The 19567-nt window shown below is 38.8% G+C and overlaps 1 protein-coding gene across 1 annotated transcript in view; it reads left to right on the top strand.

Annotated features, from left to right (window-relative positions):
* BUD13 (BUD13 spliceosome associated protein) overlaps positions 1–11635 on the top strand; it is a 95579-nt gene extending 83944 nt beyond the window's left edge. The window contains exon 10 of the mRNA XM_087433721.1: positions 11406–11635. Within this exon, the coding sequence (XP_087289847.1) occupies positions 11406–11553 (148 nt within the window). The 3' untranslated portion in view covers positions 11554–11635. The remainder of the gene's footprint in view (positions 1–11405) is intronic.
* The last annotated feature ends 7932 nt before the right edge of the window (positions 11636–19567 follow it).

Genomic DNA, 19567 nt, shown 5'->3' with positions numbered 1-19567 from the left:
CACTGTGCTAAGTCCTTACAGTAACCCTCTGAGGTAAATGCTATTTGATCCCCATCTGAGAGTTGAGGAAATTGAGGCTCAGAGAGGTTAAGTACCTTGTCCAAGATCACACAGCAAATGTAATGTAATTCAAACCCATTATATCTATTCCCACCCATTACATAACTGGGTGTCCTGGTTAAGGAAAGGGAGGCCAGAATGAGTGGGACAAGGAGATTGAGAGGTGAGAGAGTGACTGAATGTCCATCCCAGCACCCTTATATACATGAGAGGGCCACATGTTGAGAGGCAATGCAATGTACCAAGGAGAAAGAGCACCTACGAGGAGTCAGGATATCTTTTGCCAGCTGTGTGGCCTTGGGCAAATCACCTCACCTCTCTGGGCCTTCAGTTCTTCATTTGCAAAAGAAGATGATTCTGCCCTGTCTGCCTTTCAGGCTGATCCGACAGTAATAAAAAATAATGGATATAGAGAGGATTCTGGGAAGATGGTGGCATCAGAAGCACCAGGAATCTGTCTCCCCACTTAGAAAGCAATTTCCCTGGCAATTAGAATCTTTCTGATATAACTGTTTGGAACTCTGGGGTCTGTTGAAGGCTTGCAACTTCCAGGGGAAGACTTGGATGGTAAATTGTGGTTAATTTTGGTCAATTTCAGCTCAGTAGCACAGTAGCAGCTACCCATTCTCCACCCCAGCCACATGGCAGATAGCTGTGCACGTGTTCCTGGAATAGCTTGCACACAGCTTTTGGGAGCCAGGGTGAGCAAAAAGGACTCTGTCTTCCCAATATTGGGAATCTGTGCTCTGATCACTGATTGCTGCTTCTGATCACAGAGGAGCAAACAATGGGACAGGTGGCCATTGTTTTTGCACCTCCTCTATTGTTCCAAGTCCCACCCCTTTGGCTGAAGTGACTTCCAGGGGATTTAAAGGACGAGCACCCTTTTCTGTCCCTTCATTTTTTCTCTTTTTCCCCTTGTGGGAGCCAGATATTAAAAACTAGGACATTCAAAATCAACCTCATATATGGGAAAATTAGAAGGTGACAGCATGTGCCCAGGGAAAGGCTCAGAAAAGACCTGAGAAGACCTTAAGTTTACATCTCAAGTGATCCTCGGCACAGAGACAGCCTAGAACAATAAAATAAAGAAACAAACAACTAAAACAGCAAACCCTGGTGAAGGAGGAGAATCTGATTTCCAGAGTTACCAAATTATTAGATTCAAATGTACAGTTTTCAACAAAAATATCACAAGACATACAAAGAAACAAGAAAGTATGGCCCATTCAAAGGAAAAAATAAATCAAAAGAAACTTCCCTGAAAAAAACCTGATTGCAGATACACTAGACAAAGACTTTAACACAGCTGTCTTAAAGATGCTCAAAGAACTAAAGGAAGATGTGAAGAAAATCAAGAAAATGATGTATGAACAACATGGAAATATCAATAAAGATATTGATATTTCTAAAAAGAAACCAAAAAGAAATTTTGGATCTGAAAAGTACAATAATGAAATGAAAAATTCACTAGAGAGATTCAAAGGCAGATTTGAGCAGGCAGAAGAAAGAATCAGTGAACTCGAAGATAGGAAAATGGAAATTATGGAGTCTGAGGAACAGAAAGAAAAAAGAGTGAAGAAGAGTGAACAGAGCCTGAGGGACCTGAGGGATATCATTAAGTGGACCAACATAAGCATCGTGAGAGTCCCAGAAGGAGGAAAGAGAGAGAATGGGGCAGAGAGAATATTTGAACAGATAATGGCTGAAAACGTCCCCAATTTGTTGAGAGACATGAATATAAACATCCAAGAAGACTGACAAACTCCAAGTAAGATGAGCTCAAAAGATCCACACTGAGACACATGATAAGTGAACTTTCAGAAGCCAAAGAAAAAGAGAGAATCTTTAAAGCAGCAAGAGAGAAGCAAGTTGTCACATACAAGGGGTCTTTAATAAGATAATCAGCAAATTTCTCATCAGAAACTGTGGAGGTCAGAAGGCACTGGACCAAGATATTCAAAGTGCGAAAAGAAAAAAAATTGCCAATCAAGATTCCTATATCTGATGAAATCATTCTTCAAAAGTGAGGGAGAAATTAAGACATTCCTAGGTGAATAAAAGCTGAAGGACATTATATATTAACAAAATGTTCAATACAGCAAGAATACATAATAATTATATATGTTTACACACATAGTGACAAACTATCAAAATATACATAGCAAAAACTGACAGAATTAAAGGGAGAAATAGATAATTCTACAATAAGAGTTGGAGACTTCAATATTCCACTCAAAATAATGGATAGAACAACCAGAAAGAAGATAAATAAGAAAATAGAGGACTTAACACAACCAACTAGATGTAACAGAACACTACCCAACAACAACAGCATATATATTCTTCTCAAGTGCACGTAGGACATTTGCCAGGATAGGCCATATATTGGGCCACAAGTTAAATCTCAATAGATTTAAAAAGATTGCTATCATACAAAATATCCTCTCTGACCACAATGGGATGAAATTAAAAATCAATAACACATGGAAAACTAGAAAATTAAAAAAAATTGTGGAAATTAAACAACAAACTTTTAAATAACCAATGCATCAAAGAAGAAATAACAAGGGAAATTAGAAAACACTTAGAGATCAATGAAAATGAAAATACAACATACCAAAACTTATGGGACACAGTGAAGTCAGTGCTAACAGGGAAATTGAACGTTATAAATGCTTACATTAAAAAAACAAAAAACACCTCAAATCAACAACCTAACTTTATAACTTAAGGAACTAGAAAAAGAAGAACAAAGTAAACCCAAAGCTAGCAGAAGAAAGGAAATAATAAAGATTAGAGCAGCGATTATTGAAATAGAGAATAGAAAAACAATAGAGAAAAATCAATGAAACTGGAAGTTGATTCTTTGAAAAAATCACCAAAATTGACAAACCTTTATCTAGATGGACTAAGAAAAATAGAAAAAAGACTCAAATTACTCAAATCAGAGATGAAAGTGGGGACATTACTACTGATTCTACAAAAATAAAAAGGATTATAAAAGAGTGCTATGAATAGTTGTATGCCAACAAATTTGATAATGTAGATGAAATGAACAACTTTCTAGAAACACAAAACCTGCCAAGACTAAATCAGGAAGAAACAGAAAATCTGAATAGATCTATTACTAGTAAGGAGATTGAATCAGTAATCAAAAATCTGACAGAGAAAAGCTCTGGACCTGATGGCTTCACTGGTGAATTCTAACAAACATTTAAAGAAGAACTAATACCATCCTTCTCAAACTTTTCCAAAAAATTGCAGAGGAGGGAACACTTCCTAACATTCTGTAAGGCCAGCATTACACTGATACCAAAGACATAAGAGACACTACAAGAAAAGAAAACTACAGGCCAATATCTCTTATGAGCATTGATGCAAAAATCCTCAACAAAATGCTATCAAACCAAATTCAACTGCATATTAAAAGGATTATACACCATGACCAAGTAGAATTTATTTGTAGAATTGAAGAATGATTCAACATACAAAAAATTGATCAATGTGATACACCACATTAGCAGAATGAAGGAAAAAACCCCACATGATTATCTCAATTGATGCAGAAAAAGCATTTGACAAAATTCAACACCATTTTATGATAAAACACTCAAATACTAGGAATAGGAGGAAACTACCTCAACATAAAAAAAATATATGAAAAACCCACAGTGAATATCATACTAAATGGTGAAAGACTGAAAGCTTTTCATCTAAGATCAAGAACAAGGCAAGGATGTCCACTTTCACCACTTCTATTCAACGTAGTACTGGAAATGCTAACCAGAGCAATTAGGCAAGGAAAAGAAATCAAGTCATCCAAATTGGAAAGGAAGAAGTAAAATTATCTCTGTTTGCAGATGATCTGATTTTACATGTATAAAACCCTAAAGATTTCTACAAAGAAACTGTTAGAAGTAATAAATGAATTCAGCAAAGTAGCAGGATACAAAGTCAACATGCAAAAATCAGTTGCATTTCTATACATTAACAATGAACAACCTGAAAAGGAAATTACAAGAACAATTCCACTTACAGTAGCATCAAAAATAATAAAATACTTAAGAATTAACCAATGAGGGGAAAGACTTGTACAATGAAAACATCAAAACATTGCAGAAAAAAATTAAAGAAGATATAGATAATGGAAACACATCTCATGTTCATGGATTGAAAGACTTAATGTTGTTAAAATGTCAAAACTACCCAAAATGATCTACAGATTCAATACAATCCCTATCGAAATTCTCATGATGTTTCTTGAATAAATTGAAAAAACCTTCCTAAAATTCATATGGAATCTTAAGTGACCTCAAATAGTTAAAAGAATCTTGAAAAAGAAGAACACAACTGGAGGACTCGCACTTCCTGATTTCAAAACTTACTACAAACCTACAGTGGTCAAAACAATGTGGCATTGGCATAAAGACAGACATATAGACCGTTGGAATAGAATATAAAGCTCAAGAATAAACCCTCACATATTTGGTCAAATGATTTTTGACAAGGGTGCCAAGAACATGTGAAGGGGAAAGGATAGTCTTCTCAACAAATGGTTATAGGAAAAATAGATATGCACATGCAAAAGAATGAAGTTGGACCCTTACCTAACGTCATATACAAAAATTAACTCAAAATGGATCAAATGTGATACTTAAAATAATAAAAATCTTAGAAGAAAACATAGGAGAAAAGCTTCATGCCATTGGATTTGGCACCAATGGCACAGGTAACAGAAGAAAAGTTAGACAATTGAACTTCATGAAAATTAAAAAATTTTATGCATCAAAGTGTGTTGACACTATCAACAGAGTAAAAAGACAACCCACAGAATGGGAGAAAAGATTTACAAATCAGTATTGGAAGTCCTAGCCAGAGCAATCAAGCAAAAAAGGAAATAAAAGCCATCCAAATTGGAAAGGAAAAAGTCAAATTGTCTTGATTTGCAGATGATATAATCTTATATATAAAAAATCCTAAAGACTCTACCAAAAAACCATTAGAACTAATCGGTGAGTTAAGTAGAGTTGCAGGATACAAAATCGACATACAGAAACCAGTTGCATTTCTATACACTAACAATGAAATATCTGAAAAAGAAATAAAACAATCCCATTCACAATAATATCAAAAATAATAAAATACTTAGGAGTAAATTTAACCAAAGAGGTGAAAGATGTGTACACTGAAAACTATAAGACTTTGATGAAGAAGATTGAAGACACAAATAAATGGAAAGATATCCCATGTTCATGGATAGGAAGAATTAATATTGTTAAAATATCCATACTACTTAAAGCCACCTGTAGATTCAATGCAATCCCTATCAAAATTCCAGTGACATTTTTCACAGGTATAGAAAAAAGAATCCTAAAATTTGTATGGAACTACAAAAGAACCTGAATAGCCAAAGTAATCTTGAGAAAGAAGAACAAAGCTAAAGGCATCATACTGCCTGATTTCAAACTATACTACAAAGCCGTGGCAATCAAAACAGTATGATACTGGCATAAAAATAGACAGACTAATGGAACAGAATTGAAAGCCCAGAAAAAAAACCCTCACATATATAGTCAACTAATATTTGACAAGGGAGCTAAGAATACTCAATGGAGGAAGGATAGTCTCTTCAATAAATGATGTTGGGAAAACTAGATAACCACATGCAGAAGAATGAAATTGGACCTGTATCTTATACCACTTACTAAAATTAGCTAGAAATGGTCTAAAGACTTAGACATAAGACTTGAAATTGTAAAACTCTTAGAAGAAAACATTTGGAAAAAGCTCCTTGATATTAATCTTGGCAATGAATTTTTGGATAGGACACCAAAAGCACAAACAACAAAAGCAAAAATTAATAAGGGGGACTACATCAAACTTAAAAGCTTCTGCACAGCAAAAGAAACAATCAACAAAATGAAAAGGCAACCTATGGGATGGGAGATAATATTTGCAAATCATATATCTGATAAGGGGTTAGTATCCAAAATATACAAAGAACTGATACAACTCAACAGCAAAAAACCAAACAATGTGATTAAAAATTGGACAGAGGAACTGAATAGACATATTTACAAAGAAGACATACAAATGACCAACAGGTACCTGAAAAGGTGCTTAATATCACTTATCATCAGGGAAATGCAAATCAAAACCACAGTGAACTATTGCCTTGCACCTGTTAGAATGTGTATCATCAAAAAGACAAGAGATAACAAGTGTCAGCAAGGACGTGGAGAAAAGGGAACCCTTGTGCACTGTTGGTGGGAAGGTAAATTGGTACAGCCACTAAAGAAAACAGTATGGACATTCCTCAATAAGTTAAAAATAGAACTACCATATGATCTAGCAATCCCACTTCTGGGTACATATCTGAAGGAAATGAAATCAGAACCTCAAAGAGATATCTGCACTCCCATGTTCCCATTGCATTGCAACATTATTCACAATAGTCAAGATACGAAAACAACTTAAGCATCCATCAATAGATGAGTGGATAAAGAAGATGTGGTATATATACAATAGAATATTATTCAGCCATGAGAAAGAAGGAAATCTTGCCATTTGTGACAACATGGATGGACCTTGAGGGCATTATGCTAAGTGAAATAAATCAGACAGAGCAAGATGAATACTGTATGATATATTTATTTGTGGAATCTAAAAAAGCCAAACTCATAGAAACACAGTAGAATATTGGTTGCCAGAGGTTGGGGGATGGGGGAAATGGGGACATATTGGTCAAAGAGTACAGACTTATAAGATGAATAAATTCTGGGGATCTAATATACAGCATAGTGATTATAGTTAATAATACTGCATTATAACTTTCTAAAGTTGTTAATAGAGTAAATCTTAAATGTTCTCACTACAAAAAAGAAGTGGTAATTATGTGAAGTGATGGAGGTTTTAGGTAATCTACAGTGGTAATCATTTTGTAACATATAAATGTCAATAATGCTGGAAAAAAGATGTACAAATTATATATCTGATAAGGGATTAATATCTAGAGTATATGGAAAACTAAAACTCAACAACAAGAAGACAACCTGATTCAAAAATGGCCAAAGGACTTAAATAGACATTTCTCCAAAGAAGATATACAAATGGCCAGTAAGTACATGAAAAGATGCTCAACATCACTAATCATTAGGCAAATGAAAATCAAAATTACAAGGAGATACCACCTCACACCCATTAGGGTAGCTACTATCAAAAAAACAGAAAATAACAAATGTTGGTGAGGATGTGGAGAAATTGGAACCTTTGTGCACTGTTGGTTGTAATGTAAAATGGTATGGTCGCTGTGGGAAACAGTATGGTGGTTCCTCAAAAAATTGAAAACAGAATTACCAGATGATCTAGTAATTCCACTTTTGGGTGTATACCCAGAAGAATTGAAAGCCGAATCTTGAAGAGATATTTGTGTACCCATGCTGATAGCATTATTCACAATAGCTATAACATGGAAGCAACTCCTGTGTTCATCAACAGATGAGTGGGTAAGGAAAATGTGGTAGATGCATACAATGGAATATTATTCAGCTTTTAAAAGGAAGGAAATTCTTCAATATGCTACAACATGAATACACGTTGAGAACATTATGCTAAGTGAAATAAGCCAGTCACAAAAAGGCAAATATTGTACGATTCCACTTGTATAAGGTACTTAGAGTAGTCAAAATCATAGAGACAGTAGAATGGTGGTTGCCAGGGGCCGGCAAGTAGAGGGAAAGGGGAGTTATTGTTTAATGGGTATAAGGTTTCAGTTTTACAAGATGAAAAGTGTTATGGAAATGAGTAGTGGTGATGGTTGCACAACATATGAATGTATCTAATACCACTGAATTGTACACTTAAAAGTGGTTAACATGGTAAATTTTATATTATGTGTATATTACCACGATAAAAAATTGAAGAAAATGGGCATGATTATACAATTATTCATCCAATAAAATATACTGAGTGTCCACCATCTGCCAGGCACTGGGAGTAAAAGTGAGCAAGTCAGACACCATCCCAGTTCCTCATGGGGCTTCCGATCTAGAGGGTGATATAGACCATTACGGTAGAGGGGTAAGTGCTGAGTCCAGGGAGTGATGGAAAGGAGGAGCACTTGACCCAGTTTAGGGTGTCAGGGGAAGCTTCCTAGAGGAAGTGGCACTGAAGCGGAGAAGGACAGTAAGTAAGAGTTGGTTTGGACTGGGGAAGAGGGAGGGTATTCTGGGAGAGAGACTGGAGGAACGGAAAGCAGCTGCAGTCAGCTGTGTAAAGAAGTCCTTCTTTTTATTTGCCTAAAACATGCCTTGGTATAATTTTAAAGGTGGCCTTGAGCTCTAGAATTTAGATTTTGTGTCCGAAGAAGTCTTTGTTTAACCCAAGGTAATAAAGATTTCCTTCTAGAATTTTGCAGTTTTAGCCCTGCATTTATGTCTATGATTCATTTCAAGTTAACTTTTGTATAAGGTGTAATATATATGTTGACGTTCTCTCTCTCTCTCTCATATATGGATATCCAATTGTCCAGCACAATTTGTTGAAAAGACTTTTTCCCATGGAATTAACTTGGTACTTTTTCAAAATTCATTTGACTATCTGTGTTGGGTATATGTCTGGACTCTTCTATTCCATTGACCTGTATGTCTGTCCTTACCCCAATATGACACTGGCATGACTACTGTAGCTTAATAGTAAGTCTTGAAATCAAGTAGTATGTCTTCCAACTTTTTTCCCCCTTTCTATGCTAGGTCTTTTGCATTTCCTTTAGAATTAGACTGTCTATTTCTAAAAAAAGCCTACTGGTCTTTTGATGAGGTATGCATCGAATCTATAGACCATTTTGGGGCGAATCACCATCTTAATACTGAGTATTCTGGTCCATGAACATGTTACATCTTTCTGTTTACTTAGGCTTGCTTTGTCCCTCTTGGCAATGTTGTAAAGTTTCTATTGTACAAGTCTTACACATACTTTCTTGAATTTATCTCTGAAGTTTTTTCTAAGTACTATTACTTTTTAAATTTCATTTTCCAATTGTTTGTTCCTAGTATATAAAAATAAAATTGTTTAAAAAAATATTGGCCTTGTATCCTGTGTCTTTGTTAATCTCATTTATTTATTAGTTCTAATCGCTTTTTTGTAGATTCTTTCAAAATTTTTCACAGAGACCATCTTGCCACATGATAAAGGCAGTTTTTCTATTCATTTCAAATCTAAGTGCTCATTATTCATTTTTCTTGTCTTATCGTACGGGCTAGGAATGCCTGTACAATGTTGAATAGTAGCATTGAGAGCAGACATGCTTGTTTTGTTCCTGATTTTAATAAGAAATCATTCAGTCTTTTGCCATTAAGTATGATGTTAAATGCAGGGTTTTAAGAATGCTTTTTATTGGGTTAAGGAAATTCTCTTCTATTTCTATTTTGCTGAGAGTTTTTAAAAGTAAATTACAAAAAGGTGTTAAGTTTTGTCAAATGACTTCTTTGTATCTACTGAGATGATCATACATTGTTTTTAGTTTGTTAATATGGTGAATTACGTTGATGGATCTCCTATGATGTTCTATTATTAGGTGCACACACGTTTAGAATTGTTATGTTTTCTTGAGTAGTTGACCTCTTTATCATTATGAAATGTCCCTATTCACATGGTAATATTCCTTGTTCTGCTAACTACTTTGATATTAATAGAGCCGCTTCAGCTTTCTTTTGAATAGTGTTTACTTGGTGTATCTTTTTCCATTCTTTTACTTTTAATCTAGCTGTGTGTCTTTATGTTTCAAGTGTTGAGTCTTGCTTTTTCATTCAGTTTGATGATCTCTGTCTTTTAATTTGTGTGTTTAGATCATTTAAATTTAGTGTAATTATCAACACAGTTGAGTTTAAATATACCTCCTATTTGTTTTGTTTGTTGTATCTGTTATTTGTTCCTACTTTCCTGTCTTCTTCTGGATTGAATTTAAAAAGAATATAGTTCATTTTATATGCACTATTGAAAGCCACTGCTTTTAATCACTATACTACCCTCCCATGAAGCCCCTCCAACAGAGCTCCAGGGGATGGGGTGGGCTGCATGGGGGTATGATTAGGGAAATAATGCCTTAAGAATAGGTCTCACATCTGAGATAAATAGCTACTTTCTAGACCCAAAAGCTTGGTACAATTTATAAGGCTCTTTCACCCAGCTTCCTCTCTTCTGAGGCATCTCACCATCTCAACTTCTGGGAGCCTTCAGGACAGCATAAGCTGTGCCATCAATCAAAGTCAGAGAAAGACCTAAATAAAAAATTCCTACATTTTCTGGACCTTCCCTTTCCTTCTGAGGCACGGATCTCTTCTATAGTGATTTCCAGGGCAGTGGGCCCTAGCACAGTGAAAATCCTCATCCTCTTGAATAGCACTCACTGCTGGAGAATTAAGAGACATTCATTACTTCTCCAGTTGCTTTCATTCCTGGAAGTGGACTGGACCAGTACAGTCTCACGGTATCTCTGTACTTTTACCATGCGATATCCATAACTGATATATCATAGGAATTAGAGCTGTAAAGAAGAAAAGGTACAATTTTATGTAGTGAGTTCTCTATTGAGGAGACATTCAAGTCAGAGTTGGACAACTACTTAGCAGGGAATGTTGTAGAGTTTTCAATAATGGATGGGACAGTAGGTTCTTAAATTTGCCTGACCATCATAATTACCTAGAAGTTTTTTTCCCTTAATTTTAATTTTCTTTAAGGCTATATATACATGTAGTTTTCAAAGCCAAATAATAGCATAAGGCTTATAGTAAAATACAGTGGTTTCGGGCCGGCCCTGTGGCTTAGCAGTTAAGTGCGCGCGCTCCGCTGCTGGCGGCCCGGGTTTGATCCCTGGCGCGCACCGATGCACCGCTTCTCCGGCCATGCTGAGGCCACGTCCCACATACAGCAACTAGAAGGATGTGCAGCTATGACATACAACTATCTACTGGGGCTTTGGGGAAAAAAAAAATACAGTGGTTTCCTGTCCCAGCCCTCTCCACTCTCCTCTGTCTTCCTCCCCACAGGCAACATCTTTCTTTTAACTCTTTCTTTTAGTATATATACTTCTCCATTATTCTAAATAATGTGTAAATACTAGTATCTTTTGATTAATCGCTTTTAGACATCCATTGATTTCTATTTATGATAGATAAAGATTTAGTTATCTTAACTCCCCAATATAGCTATATTATAATTTAAAATATATCAACATGTAATATTTACATTGTTATACCTATGCAAGTATTCATAACTGAATATTATGAGTTATAACTGAATATTATATTGTATACTTTATTTCCTTTCTTTGTATTTCTCCTGAGGTTAATAATTGCTTTGAGGGCCGGCCCTGTGGCTTGGTGGTTAAGTGCGCGCGCTGCGATGCTGGCGGCCCGGGTTCGGATCCCGGGTGCGCATCGAGGCACCACTTCTCCGTTCATCCTGAGGCCGAGTCCCACATACAGCAACTAGAAGGATGTGCAGCTACGACAAACAACTATCCACTGGAGCTTTGGGGGGGAAAAAATAAAATAAATAAAATCTTTAAAAAAAAAAAAAATAAATAATTGCTTTGATTTTTAATTTCTTAGTTTTATCTGTACTCATTGCCAGTTCTTCTTATACCATCTAACAGCCTCTCAGTATGATTACCACAAGGCCAGTCTCATCAGGCAATCTATTAGTTCCATTTAAAAAAACTAGAGACATCCCTTCTGAAGACCTCCATATTCCTTCTACCTGGGCTGATCACTCTCAAGGCTTGCTGTACCCCTGTCATCCTGGGTCTTTCCTTTGCTGCCATTCTTGGTTTTTCTTGCCTCTCTCCTGTGTTGGATTCCTTGTTTCTAAATCTCATGTCTTTTTCTGTCTTGCTTTTCTTCTTTGTTCTGGTAAAGTACATCCTCAAGTGTTTTCATGAGATTGATGGTACAAATGTGAAGGTATGGTGAGGACACTCCTAACTCTTACTGCATAGTGCTCCAACCTGGACTGGTTGTCTTCTATGTGTTGTGAACAGTTGTCATTCTAGGATCTCTTTTCACCTTCATCCAGGAGATGCCCTTTGCTTATGTCTATACCTTCTCCTTTCTTGGCTTACTCTTGTTTTGGTGGAAGATATGCTCTGTATCTTTATGTAAAAGTATAGAAGAGAGATAAACTTTTTGAGATTTTGCAAAATGGAAAATTCTAATTATTCTACTTCATGTTGGATGATAGTTTGGCTGGGTGTAGAATTTATGGTAGCCTTTAATGTCATTCACCAATATTTCTAGTTCTTCCTTTTCTGGGGACATGACGAGATTGCATACCATCATCTTCTTGAAGTTAGACATTGTGATGTGATTTGCTTTAGACAAAAAACGTGAGTAGAAGTAGAAGGTTTTCCTTGGACAGAAGACTTTAAGAGATGGTGTGTAATTCACCACATTTCCTCTCTCCTACTGTGACTGACACATTTGAGATGCTGGACACTCCATCAGCCTAGGTTCCTGAGTGAGAATGACTTGGGACATACCTCTCCCTACCATATAGTTGAGCAAGAAATAAAACTTTGATTGTTTTAAGCCATTGAGATTTAGGGGTTGTTTGTTGTCACCTCACATGATCTAGCTCATCCTGACTGAGATCAAGATGGATTCCTAGAAACGGAGTACTAATGAAACAAAAAGCCTAAAACAGGTGGCCTTGCGTAGAGGCTCTGTAGTGAACTGGAAGAAAACTTTATTGGAGGTTGTAAAAATGAAAATTTACATAATGTGGTGGGAAATATTTATTAAAATTGTCTGAGAGTCAGATCACATTCTTAAGGAGTTTTAAACTCAAGATGAAGATATGGGAAAACAGTATATTAGCATATGTTTGGTTATTATTGACTGTGCTTGGCACAATTGTAAGAAAGAATGTGCTCAGAAAAAAACTGGCCAATATGCAAGCAGAAATGAAAGTGAATAGGGCCGGCTCCGTGGCTTAGCGGTTAAGTGTGCGCGCTCTGATGCTGGCGGCCCGGGTTCGGATCCCGGGAGCGCCCCGAGGCACCACTTCTCCGTCCAACGTGAGGCCGAGTCCCACGTACAGCAACTAGAAGGATGTGAACCTATGACATACAACTATCTACTGGGGCTTTGGGGGGAAAAAAAACTGAATAAATAAAATCTTTAAAAAAAAAAAAAAAAAAAAAGAAATGAAAGTGAATAGAGAGTTTCCAAAAATTCAGAGCCTTGAAATATTTAGAAAAGCCCCTTAAGTTTGGACTCCAAATAGTAGGAGATAAAATTGAGTAAAATTTTGAATGACAAAGTCCACCTAAAACGCATTCTTGTGGCAAGGGCATGGCCCTCACTCCACTTTTAAAAACAGAATAGGTTAAGATGTTTCAGATAAAAGTCCTTTGAGGATGTGGCACCCAGTTATTCCTTTAATAGGACAAATGTCTCAAGAAAAAGAAACTAAGGCTATAGCTCTCCTACACAATCTTGATAGGCTCAAGGCACACTAATCTTTAGATGAAGAGAGAAGATATGGAGATGATAAATTGAAGACATACAACTCTGGCAACTATGTCTCTAAAAGAAATGTAGGCATCCTTACTGGATTCTATTGCTGACAGAATCAAATAGGTAAGAAGATAAGATATTGAGAGAGTTGTATTACCAAAAGAACCACCAGTCTGGACAGAGGAAGATTTTTCAAGAACCTAAATTGACCCTGTCTATCAGTAGCAAGTGATCTGAGAAAGAGGCTCAGCCCTCAAGAAGAGCATATTCCCTTATGTTCACTTCAGATATGGCCAAGGAGAATAATGGAAAAGAAAGAATGTCCTAGATGAAAGAGCTAGGAGCAATGGAGTATTATGGACAAAGGAGCTACAACAAGGGAGCATGATGGGAGCCTAATCCAGCAACATCCCTGCTTCTGGGAATAGGGCCTTCAAAATATCTGCCCAGCAGGATTTCAGGCCTGCTATGGACCAGTGTCTTCTGTTTCCATTCTTCCTCTTTCTGAATGGGACTGGCTATTGTGGTTTTCCTATCCCTGTTCCATCACTGCATGTTGGGCGTGTGGAGCAGAAAACTTATTTTTAGCTTATATGTCTCCAGATTAAGAGGAGAACCACATCTGGATCTATGTGGACACTATGACACATCACCTAGGGATCTTGAGCTTTGTGTTTGTTGCTATGACTAGTTGGGACTTTTGGATTGTTGCCCTGGGAAGAGGGTGATGATGTATGTTGCTTGGTGAGGAGAGCAAACCAAATATTTAATGACCAGAGGATGGACTGGTAATTATATAGATCTTGTTCTTCTCTCTTATGGTAGGGTTTCACTTCTCTGACTCTTTGAAGTTAGGAAGTTCAAGTAACTAACTATGGCCAAGGAAATGTGAGCAGAAGTGATGTGTGTCACTTCCTGGTAGAATTTTTAAAGAGCTGCTGACCCGTTTGTCATATTTCCTTTTCTATCATGGAAATAAGTGGAGATTCCAACGGCCTCGGTACCCCCTGAAGTGGGATGCACATGCAGCATCTGAGATTTTGGCGTTGTCTGTTACTGCAGCATAACCAAGCCCATCCTGACTGATACCGAATTCTAATTTGTAAATTGTTTTCTTTCAGAGTGTTAAACACATTGCTGCATTGCCTTCTTGAGTTTAATATCGCTGTTGAAAAGTCCAAACCCATTCTAATTCCTGATACATTGAATGTGACCTCCTTTCTTTTCGAATTTTCTCTTTTGCTTTAGTGTTCTGAAATTTCACAGTGATGTGTGAATTTATTTTCATCACTTGTGCTCAGCACATGGTGTGCCCTTTCAACCTTGGAATTCATGCTCTTTGTTTTGGGAAAATTCCGTGAATTATTTTATTGATGATTTCTTTTTCTCTGTTTTTTTTTCCTTGTTCTTTTATAATTTGATCTTACAATTTGATCAAATCTCCGAAACTAGTGTTATAATTTTCTTATTTTTTTCTCTCCTATTTTCCCTCCTTTTTGCTCTACTTTCTGGGATATTTCCTCAAATTTATTTTCCACCTTTCCTTGGAGTTTTTCATTTTTGCTGTTAGAAATGTCCAAAAGCTCTTTTTGTTTCACAATGTTCTTTTCATATCGCATCCTATTCTTATTTTGTGGATGTGGTATCTTCTTTTATCTCTGAGGATATTAATGATGCTTTAAAAAAAATTTTCTTCCTCTGCATAGTTTGTTTCCTCCAAGTTACCTTTTTCTGTTTGTTTGATTTGGCCTCTATATTTTGTATTAAAGGTTTTTTCTCCTCAACTATCTGATGATCCTTGACTGTCGGCTCATGAGTTGAGTAGCAGACCAAAGAGCTGATTCGAAGCTTTGATCTTGAGGGGGGCACTTGTCAACTTCAGTGGGATGTTTATTTAACAATGTCACTGTCTTAAGTCTCTCCTCTTGAGCTGTTCACATTCCCCAGGTGGTCTATACCAAACTCCTGCCTGACTGATGAAAGTCTGGTTGCTGGCATTCTGGAATCAAATGAATGATCAGGTCTGGAAGCCTCAGGATCCCATATTTAGTATTACAAAATAACTGATTTCCATTGCTTACAGTCTGGTACTCACCCCCTCGATTGTGCTGGTTGACCCCCTAGTCCAGGGACCTTCTGTTTTACCCTTTCTAGAGAATAAACCTCTAGTCATTTGCCACAGTTAGGAAAGGGGCAGTTGTCCAGCAACCTGGAGTGGGAGAGGGAAGAATCAGAAAAGGAGACTGAGAAGGAGTGACCAGTGAAGGAGAAGGACAGCTAGGAGAGAGTGATGTCCCTGAAGCAAGTGAAGAAGAGGTTTCAGGGAAGAGGGAGTGATCACTTCTGTCAAATAGTCTGATGAGGAAGATAAGGACAGAGAACTAACCATTGGACCTGACAATGCAGAAGTCATTGGTGACCTTGATGAGAGATGTCTCCTGGAGCCTTGGGGACAAAAACTTGGTTGGAATGAGTTCTAGAGAGAATGATAGAGGAGGAAGTGGTGACAGTGAGTGCAGACAATTATTTCCATTTGGTTTTGTTCCTTCTCAAAACAACCCTGTGAGATAGTCAGTAATCTTTATTTTATAGATGTGTAGTTGAGGAAACTAAGTCCCAGAGAGGTTTAAGTGAATGTGCTCATGGCCTCACAGCTAGGTGCTTCTCAAAACAGCTTTTGCCTAGTCTTTCTTATTTTAGGTCCTTCCCACTCCTGCCCCAGTTCCAGAGGTATCTGGTGCTGTCAGTACCTGAGGATTTTGCAGATTTTTGCAGTGTAAATTGAGTTGATTCTTAGCTTTTCCCATTACTATTTGGGGTTTCAACATTCTTGGGTCCACTAAATCAGTTATCACTTGTCTTGTCTTGCAGCTTTTCAGCTTCTAAAATTTTGTGATGTCCGAGCTGCCAAGAGGGATTTCAGGCCCCAGAGAACCTCTTCTGGACCTCTAGGTGCTCCTTCTCATCTTCTTGGCTCATTCTTCCTCATCTCCCCAAACTCTAGGGCTCAGTCCTTGGAGTTCTCTTCTCTCTCTTCCTAGATGATTTCATTCAATTTCCCGGCTTTACCTTCTTTGTGCGGATGATGTCCACGTTTATATTTCCCACAGGAACCTTTCCATTGAGCTCCAGATTCCTATATCTGCTTGCCTACTCAACATCTCCACTTGGATACCTAATAGGCATTGCCAGTGTGACGTGGCTAAAACTCAACTTCTAATCTCCTCCAAACCTTCTCATCCCACAGTCTTCCCACTTCAGTAAATGACAGCTCCTAGGAAAGACCCTTGGAGTCACCCTTGACTCCTCTCTTTTTCTTATACTGCACATCCTATACATCAGCAATTCCTGTAGACTCAATCTTCAAAATACACCCATTCCAACTTGGGTTTGAATCCTCACTCCCCCATAAGCTGTGTGACTGTGTTAGTTTTCTGTGGCTGCTATGACAAATTACTACAAACTTAGCGGCTTACGTAACACAAATTTATCTTGCAGTTCTGTAGGTCAGAACTCTGACACAAGTCTCATGGGGCTAAAATCATGGTGTTGGCAGGGCTGCATTCCTTTCTGTAGGCTCTGGATAGGCTCTGTTTCCTTGCATTTTCCAGCTTCTAGAGGCTGCCCACATTCCTTGCCTTGTGGCCCCTTCCTCCGTCTTCAAAGCGAGTAAAGGAAAGTTGAGTCCTTCCCAAATTACATCACTCTGACCTCTTCTTCTGCTTGCCTATTCTATTTTTAAGGATCCTTGTGATTATGTTGGGCCCACCCAGATAATCCAGAATGATCTTCCCATCTCAAGGTCCTTAACTTAATCAAATCTGGAAATTTCTTTTTTCAAATCTGGAAAGTTCTTTTTGCCATGTAAGGTAACATAGTCACAAATTCTGAGATTAGGATGTAGACTTCTTTGGGGGGCCATTGTTCTGCTTACCACAGTGACCTTAGGCTCTTTTTAATCTTTCTGATCCTCAGTTTCTTCACCTGAAAAATGTGGATAATCATACCTCCTGTGAACTGAACACATAACAGATACTTAACAAATGAAAGCTAATGAAATTCCTCTTCTCAGTTCCATACCTAACTCTGGGCCCCGGCAAGGGTGTCCCTCTTGAGACCTCAAGGTAACTTAGGAGAGAGCAGGACCCCAGCCCAGGTACCTTACCACACATGACAGGTCCCTAGTATAACAAGCTTTCACACCCTCACACCTGCCAGACCCTCTGTGTAGACTCCTCTAGAGCACTTGGATGTGACCGTGGTGGTTTCATCTGGTCTGAGGTGCACAGATGAAAATGTGGGTGTACTAGTGGGTGGGAGAGAGTGTGAACAGAGCCCACAGCCTTCATGCCCAGCACCTCCAGACTGAAGTTTCTCCAGGAGAGGAGCTGCACTGATTTTGTCTCTTATGCCAGACACTGGCTAAATGGTTTATAAATATTATTACATTTAATCCTCAAACAACCTTGTAAAAAAGTTTCTATTATTGCCTCTATTTTTTTTTTTTTTTGGTGAGGAAGATTGGCCCTGAGCTAACACCTGCTGCCAATCTTTCTCTTTTTGCTTAAGGAAGATTGTCCCTGAGCTGACATCTGTGACCATCTTCCTCTATTTTGTATGTGGGACGCTGCCACAGCATGGCTTGATGAGTGATGTAAGTCCATGCCGGGGATCTGAACCCGTGAACCCTGGGCCACCAAAGCAGAGCATGCCAGACTTAACCACTACGCCACTGGGCCAGCCCCTATTGCCTCCATTTTATAGATGAGAAAACCATGACTCAGAGAGATGAAGTCCCTTGCCTCGGTAATGCAGGCAATGAGCGGCAGAGCCAGGAAATGGGCCCAAGCCAGCAGGCCCCCAAGTTCTCTGCTCCTCACTGTGCTGCAGTACTGCTCTGAGGCTGGCAAGGTCCTCCTGCTGTGCTGCCTGCCTTGGAAAATGTTTGCATGGGTCAGGCTACAAAATAGGCCACTTGACCCTGTTTCTGGGACCTCCCCCATTGCCCCAGCCACCCAACCCTCTCCCACTTCCCTTTCCTCTGGGCCTGGAAGGATGAGCATCTACTCCAAAAGACTCTTGTCTGCTCACCTTCAGGGGCCTGCTCTGATCCCACCCTGGGAAAGCCTTCCTGATGGCCTGCCAGGGCAGAATCAGGCCCCGTCCTGTGTGTGCTCTCGGGTGCTTAACCCACCTGCCTCACCGGCGTCTGTGAACTGGCACTTGACCCTCCCACCTGAGGGCAGGGACCACACGGACCTTCCTGAGTGTCCCCCTCTTTCTCCCTCAAGCTGTGGGATCCTTACCCTTCTGTGTATCAGATGGCAGGTACGGATCCTCCCCCCAGGAAAGCATTCGTATGTGTATAGACTTGTTTCACATTTAATTTCTGGGAGTTCAAGGACTTCCTGAAACCCTTCCATGGACTCCCCATTGATCCATGGGTTTCTGGTTAAGAACCCTGATCCATGGGTTTCTGGTTAAGAACCCCTGAGCCAAGTGTGCAATGAGCCTGGACGTGAGACTGCATGCTCCATTCTCTGCCTCGCCAGGATGTGACCTGTAGTAGGTGCTCAGTTAGGAAATGTGTATCCTGTGTCTGCCACGTGGAAGGTGCTGTTATAGGCACTGCACACATGGCCATGGGGGCTGCAAAGTCCTGGCCTGCAGGGAGCTCGCCTTCTAGTGGGGAGATAAACATAAATGAATACGTATCTCTCTTGTAGCATCAGGAGTGCTAAGACGTGGGTAGAGGCCAGATCGTGTAGGAACTTGTAGATCGTGGTAAGGACTTCCGACTTTGTCCCCAGTGTGACAGGAAGCCATTGAGCAGGCAGTGATAAAATCAGATTCTGAAAGACCATTTTGGCTGCCGTGTGCAGAATTGACTGTGGGGAGGCCACAGTGGAAATAGTCAATATCCAGAGCTTAGGCCCACTCACCTGGGCTCAGAGGCGGGCACCCCGGGCTGGAGGGCAGCTCACGCAGGC

The sequence above is a fragment of the Ceratotherium simum genome, chromosome 7, assembly GCF_057802395.1.
Source record: "Ceratotherium simum simum isolate JZ-2026a chromosome 7, ASM5780239v1, whole genome shotgun sequence".
NCBI lineage: Eukaryota > Metazoa > Chordata > Mammalia > Perissodactyla > Rhinocerotidae > Ceratotherium > Ceratotherium simum.
The sequence above is the reverse complement of the archived record's forward strand: the minus strand, read 5'-3'. Positions and strand labels throughout refer to the sequence as shown.